At 45.6% G+C, this 7360-nt stretch overlaps 1 protein-coding gene across 1 annotated transcript in view; it reads right to left on the bottom strand.

Moving 5' to 3' along the window:
• Positions 1-213: 213 nt before the first annotated feature.
• The window catches only part of CRISPLD2 (cysteine rich secretory protein LCCL domain containing 2), a 47150-nt gene continuing 40003 nt past the window's right edge, over positions 214-7360 (bottom strand). The window contains exon 15 of the mRNA XM_038754759.1: positions 214-1701. Coding sequence (XP_038610687.1) covers positions 1647-1701 — 55 coding nt within the window. The 3' untranslated portion in view covers positions 214-1646. The remainder of the gene's footprint in view (positions 1702-7360) is intronic.

Below are 7360 nucleotides of genomic sequence, written 5' to 3'. Positions count from 1 at the left end.
CCAAACATGGTACATGGAGAAGCAGCGTGGCTCAGTGGAAAGAGCCCGGGCTTTGGAGTCAGAGGTCATGGGTTCAAATCCTGCCTCCACCACTTATCAGCTGTGCGACTTTGGGCAAGTCACTTCACTTCTCTGGGCCTCAGTTACCTCATCTGTAAAATGGGGATGAAGACTGTGAGCCCCCTGTGGGACAACCTGATCACCTTGTAACCTCCCTAGCGCTTAGAACAGTGCTGTGCACATAGTAAGCACTTAATAAATGCTATCATTATTATTACAGAAACTAGTGTGACCCAGGGTTCTCCTGAGCCTTGAAACTTTGACAAATGCTGTTTCTTGGAGCCAGATCTAGCCAGGTAGGAAATATTTCACATGGGTTACCCTCTATAACTCAGCTATTAAAACCAAGGATGAATTTGTGAGCACAAAGCTGGGACATCTGTGCATATCCTCTAAAAGGACATTTAGATAGATCAAGTTTTTCTTGCCTGATTGTAATTAAATCCAACCCATGAAAAAAAAAATGTTTATGAAGATCTTAAAGATCCAAGTAGAGCCTAAAGATCCTGAGGATTATAAAAAAAATCCATTTCAAATCCCATATCTTACAAAAAGATCAATCTTGGATACCACTCACAGATGCACCAATGTTGGAAATCAGGGTCTGGCAAATGAAGTTTGAGCTCTAAAGAAGTCCATCAGCCCCAACCCTCGACAAAAAGACATAAGAGAAAAACGAACGTACTTCACATGAATGAAATGAATGACAAAATAACATCGATCTTTTGGATCATTGCTTAACTAGATAAAACCAGCACTGCTGTATAGAATAAACTGCATTGGGTTGTTAAAAACAACAACCGGTTGTGTGCTGTACCATGGAGATGTGCCAGAACAGGAACCTTATTCCTTCATTTTCCCACAGGTAACTCAGGCCTCTTATTCCCTACAGATTGTTTGACCAGCAAACACTTAATCCCACATTTCTCCATTGGTAGAGCTCCTGTGTTTACGATTCCGCACACCGCATTCTTCATCCTGCCTGACTCGATCCCTCTCACCCACAATATAACCTGCCATATCACCCTGAACTCACCAGCTGAGCTGGCCTGAACCAAACGATAAACCATTTCATCCCAAACCACATTCTACAAAACCATCCCTCTGCCCTGTCCCCCATTTCCCACCCTCATCCCCCAACACACATGAAGCTGTGAGAAAATTCCTCTCTTTCTGTTTCTGAGGTGCCTGACTTCCATATCAGGGGGTGGTTGGCTTGCCAGAGATTTGAGGTAGCCTCCTATTAACAGGCCACCTGAGCATTGGCAGCAGTCCCAGGGTGTCACCAAGGGATGCCCACGTTCGGAAGTGCTGATGGCTTGGGTTAGGCGCCTTCCCTCTGAATGCCGGATGTCCCGGGGAGAAACAGAGATGCTGAACTGGTGGAGATGAGATGTGGGCAGCTGCTAAAACCTGGGTGGTTCTCCATAAAGGAGATGAATGGGGCGGGTTTGCTCAGACCGGATGCCATAGCCAATGCCATTTGATAAGTTTCCTGCCTCTCCAACTTGCAAAAACAAAAACAAAAAGAGTTTTAAGAAAATCAGTCTCCTGAAGAAGCGCACTTCTTTGCTGGCCCTGGAGGTCTACTGCTTCACCGCGAAGATTCGGAAAGCCTTCCCATCACGAGGAGTCCTCAAGCTGGAAGAGAAAAAGAATCATGAGCCTGAATCAGGAGTTGTCTTCCATCCGCCATCCTCTTTTTCAGACAGAGAGCCAGGGATCTCTGCACAACACACCATGGGAACTCAGTCACTGACATTATCCCACTGAAGTTCTGCACAGAAAAGTCAATCTGTGGCAAATCCATTTGCTTTGCAAAATCTCTGTTTGAACCTAGGTTAACTCATAAATTTGGTGGCCGTAAGCAGCTCATACTCTCCCAATGGTCTCACCCTCTGATTTATTCCAGTTTTTTATCAAGTTCTTTTACCAGCTTCTTGTCATGGCAGTGTGAAGTAGAACAGTGTCTGCCTGCCTAGATTACTGTCATATTAACGGTGGCTCTAACAGGTGCGACTCTCCTCATGTCTGACCTTAGTATCTCCATGATGCTCACTAAAACACTGTTGGTAATGGTGAGGATGACCAAGGCATTCATTCATTCCTTCATTCAATCATACTGATTGACTGCTTACTGTTTGCTGAGCACTGTACTAAGCACTTGGAAAGTAAAATTCAGCAATAGAGACAATCCCTGCCCACACCCGGGCTTATAGTCTAGAAGATGAGCATGAAATTTGAAATGCAACCAGACATTCTGGGGAAAAAAAAAATGTTCAATGACAAAGTTTTCTATTGCCAGCTCTCATATTTTCTGGACAGCCTCACACATTTGGCTACCCTTGAGTGCCCTTTTGGAATATTAAGCAGAACGGAGTACATCATTTGATAAAGACATGAGACATGAGCCAAGACACGAGACAGGAATCTTCTGACGTGCTTACTTTGTAGCTAGCTCTTCAGAACTGGTGCCAGCAAGGAAAGCGAATGACAGTAACACTCCTGCGAGGGTCCCTCACACGAGGACAGTTATTATCCAATGACTGTGGGGATGATTTATGAGAAACACTACTCAAAGGCCTCCCCTAGTTTTATGGAAAGCAAATTTCCCAAAGTTTCTCTTCCCAGATGAACTAAAATTTCCCTTTCTGCAGCACACAGGGACCTAGGCCTCCCCCTCCCCCAGGGCCTGGAGTTTCTAATATTGCAGTAAATGTTCGCTGAAGCTGGCTCCAGTGAAAATGAGGCATCACCTAAATTAATAAGCACCGATATTTCTTTCCAAACCTTCCTTGGAAGGTTCATTCATTCAATCGTATTTGTTGAGTGCTTACTGTGTGCAGAGCACTGTACTAAGCACTTGAGCACTGTACTCCACACCCACCTCAACAATGTGCTACAAACCAAGAACTCGTTGGCTAAAAATTGGGCTTTCAGGAGCTTAACGACTCAGCTCTACATTTGGAAGATTCTTGGACCAAGTTCAGCAGCACCCAGAAGTTCAAATGGCTCACAGAAGCTCTCAGATCCCAATTATCTTCTATCATCCTCTCTGGCTTCCTCTCAGCCACCAACCTTCTTCTGCTCTGTCACAGGCTCTCCCCTCCACTATTCAGGTTTATGAGCCAGTAATCAGACTGGGACATCTTTCTGACTCTGCAGCAGGGAAATCTCAATTTGACAGCCACCAAAGGCGGCTTTCTCGTCCTTTTGGAACGTAAAGGAAACATCACCAATGCTCTTCTGAAATATCTAACTGGCTGGCAGGGCAGTGAGACCGGCAGCAGCTGGGAGCTTTAACTGCTGCCAACTATTTTGTTTAATAATAGAACAAGCTCTCCACTGCAAACCGCCAACAGCAAAAGCAGAGTTTGGATTGTGGAGTGAAAGGTGAAGGCGATTCTTCGATGGTGAAAGGCTTGAAAGAGGCTATTACCATAAAAAAAAATCAGAAAAATTAAAAGGAGGCCAGCTATGATCCCTGAGAGTGGTGGAGGGATCTTCTCCCTGGAAAGCTCTACAAATCAGCTAGATGAGCATCTGCCCTGGGTGGTTTATGTATGACTCTGTCTTTGGAGTTAATGTGAAGTAGATGAATGAAAAAAAAAATGAATTGAAAAGCTAGCTGTGGAAATCTCTCCACCTCCTTTAAGTCTTAAAATGGTCCCAACAGATTAGAAGTAGGACACGGACATACACATGAAACCAGGTTGGTTGGCAAACACTGCCATTCCCGAAGGCCAGCCATTTTAAGGCAGCCTGGAAGAAATCTGAAGCCTGTTAAGAAGGCAGGTAACTGGAGTGTTTTGATGTCTGTCTTCCCCCTTCTAGACTGTAAGCCTGGCGTGGGCAGGGATTGTCTATTTCTGAATTGTACTTTTCAAGTGCTTAGTACAGTGCTCTGCATACAGTAAGCACTCAATACGATTGACTGAATGAATGTCCCCTTCCTGCCCCTCAGGACAGTCTCTAAACAGACAGAGGAGAGACTACAGGAAGTCTCCTCAAATAAAGGTCCTCTTTAGAAGGTACATTCATGTGGGAAGGGATTAAGGGAAAGGGAGTGCTTGGCTTGCTCCTATTACTGTTCAGTCCTTGTGCATTATAAGGACCACTTCATACTTAAACAGCAAATGACTGCTCAGTGTTACACCCTGCTTCAGTGACTCAGTGCTGCCCAAAATGCCCAGCAACACAATGCCAAGAGAAGGGAGGGTTTTTATTTTTTCTCTTCCCCTCCAGCTGTATTGAAAGTGACCCAGAAAGGAACCCACTAATGAGCTCCATAATGAAAAATTGATTTAACTCTGTTTCATAAATGGGTTGCAAAGTAGGATGGCAGGGGCTATTTTGGAAGAAGTGGTCCCTCTGATATTTAGCCAAAACAATACAGAGTAAGACCCCTAAATTAGCTCTGCTCTAGTTTCCTGGTATCCCTGGCTTTAGGGAAAGGAGGGGTCCCCTATAGTGAAGAATAGTTTTCTCCCTTTTTAGAGATATGAGTTAGCTTTTCTAGGGGCCTTTTCACACCCTTCCACACCCGTCGCTCCTGGCAGCACAAGCTAAACTGCAAAAAAATCTGCTGGGAAGTGATCATCAGTTTGGAAATCTCTAGAGGAAGAGACACAAATGGCCGTCTCTTTCTTGTTTACATCTTGAGGGCCTGAGGCCCATTCACAAAGATCACCCTGCTTCTGTCTCTGTTCCAGAACAACTCCTCCACAGGTTCAATTCTGAAGTATGTCCCAGAGACTTTGATTTCTTTGGATGAGAAACAGCAGGGCTGAGTGGAAAAAACACAGGCCTTAGAGTCAAGGAACCTAGGTTCTAGTTGGCTCTGCCACTTAGTTGATGTGTGACCTTGGGCAAGTCACTTAACTTCTCTGGGTTTCAGTTTCCAATCAAATGAGGATTAAACACCTATTGTCCTTTCTATTTAGACTACAAGTCCCATGTGGGACAGGGGCTGTGCCTGACTGTACCTACCCTAGTGCTTAGAACAGTATCTACCTGACACATGGTAAGCACTTAAATACCTTAATAAGAATGATCATAATAATAATGAATGACCCTGTGCCCATCTTCTGCTGATCCTAGGTCAGTCAGGTATCCTGACAGGCAACCACTGTCTAGAAAAACTGCCTCCCCAGCCCCCTCCTCCCATCTTTCCTCCCTCTGTCAGGCAGGAGGTGTGGAACTAACCATTAACCAACTGACTGACTCAAGACTGCCCTTTCTGCCAAGCAGTGTGGTGGCTTTGAAGCAGGGATGTGAGCTTGCATACTTGACACACTCACTTGGCATCATTTAAAGTTATAAAAAGAAAAAAAAAATCACATTTAGGCAGGGAATCCACATTTGAAATTCAATGCCCAGAGGCAAACAGTTTGAGGAAGTTTGGAGGGAGTAAAAAACATGCGTTTTATAACGGAACAGCTGTTTCAACTGTCATTTACGGTGGTTGTGGAGTTGCCCACCAAGGAGACAGAGAAGGAGACTGGCAGAGGAGACAGGAAGTCTACAGCTCAGATTCCTCAGGATCTTGGAGAATGAAGGACTGTCTCAAATTTGGTTAAACTACAGAGCCGATTAGATCTGGAGTTGACAGCCCTAGAGTTTCTGTCTCTGGAAATCTCCCCCCGGCCACAAAAAAATGGGATGAATGTTCAGAAAACACAACCAAATTCCTGTTATCTGTCATTAAGATAAAAAAAGATAAGTAGTGCAGAAGAATTGTCACTGTTCCTCACAATGTTCACTGCCCAATGGAGCTTTTCTGGCCATGGATTTAAGTGGTGAGGTGAAAGGTTCCAGAGCCCCTGTCCCTCCTGGTAGCTGACAGTAACATTTTCCAGCTTCTTCTCCACATGTCTGTTCAAAATGGGACACTCTAAAAAAATAATCCCAAAGCTGGGATCCTGTCCAATTTATACCCTTTCATGGCTGATGCCCCAATTTTACTGATGCCCAAACTCACAGCCCAGTGCGGAGATGTTCAGAGTGAAATACTGGGCTACGGCAGTGGGGAAAGAGGGAGGGAAACAGAGAAAGGCAGAGAGAGAAGTGGAGTCAGAGAGAGACAGAGAAGGAAAGAGACAGTCATCAGAGTCAGAGACAGTCATCAGAGAGTCAGAGAGATTGCCAGAGACAGAGAGAAACAGAGAGAGAGAGAGAGAGAGAGAGAGATTTGGAGAGAGAGCCGAGAGAAAGAGTCAAAGAGGGATAGAGCTCGAGAAAGCGTCAGAGGGAGAAATAGAGAGAGGGGCCAACAGAGGCAGACAGACAGGTTAATGGGAGGATGAAACCTCTCTTGCCATCTTTGGAGATGGGGCAGACCGAGTTGCAAAAGACAGATTTTGACCAAGCTCCAAAATTAGAGTGGAGTCTCTGGTTTCCAGTCTGGGTTGGAAAAGCTCCAGGGTTCCATACTCTAAATCTGCTTACGCACAGTAGTCTGTCTGGTACTTCAAGGCTGCAAATCTCTGGATTTCAAGTCATGTATGCTCCCTCCATTTCCAGCCCCCTTCCTCCCACGCCCCTGGTCCCTCTGCTCTTGCTGAATCAAAGCCAAAGTCCCAAACACTTCATGACTAGCCAGGCTCAAAGTGGAGGTGGAGCCGGGGCAACAGCATCTCCTGACAGTTTAGTTCACTCCCAAATGCACAAGCTGGGTTACAAAGCTTCTAAAAAGAGTCCTTCCTTCAGAGGAGAAGTTTCCTTAGTGTTGTCCCTTTGCAAACCTATTGGCTAAAATGCAATCTGGCCAGCTTTACACATTTATCTAAATGACAAAAATCCATTTTCACTTTATATCCACAAGCCCATACAACCCTTTTGCACTTTGCGTCCGTTCCTGAAATTTCCGGAAAAAAACCCCACCGCTCCATTTTTGGAGTGGGTCCCGGGACTCCTGTTCCCACAGCCACCCGATGGGAGCTGTCTCTGGGAATATTTCTCAACCAGTTGCTCCTGGGGCAGAAGGGTGAAGGGAAGGTTCATTTAAAAAAAAAAGAAATAGGAGGAGAGAAGTGAGCCCTGCACAGATCTCTCCTCGGTCTTTTCTGCCGTCAGTCTTAGGAGACATCCTTCCTGCAGTGTTGGGGGATTAAGCCCTTGGCTTTTCTCACAGTCCATCCATTCAACCTCATATGTCTGGGACTCTGCCAGGTGAACCCTGGGCCCTGAATGGCGTCTGTGCATGGGAACTGACGTGACGGGGCAGCCGACCCCTACGTTCCACCCCCAAGGACAAGGACCAGGGGAAGGAACTAGCATTCAAGGAAGTCAGGAGGCCAAG

The sequence above is a fragment of the Tachyglossus aculeatus genome, chromosome 11 (genome assembly GCF_015852505.1).
Source record: "Tachyglossus aculeatus isolate mTacAcu1 chromosome 11, mTacAcu1.pri, whole genome shotgun sequence".
Taxonomy (NCBI): Eukaryota; Metazoa; Chordata; class Mammalia; order Monotremata; family Tachyglossidae; genus Tachyglossus; species Tachyglossus aculeatus.
This window is presented reverse-complemented; position numbering and strand designations above follow the sequence as displayed.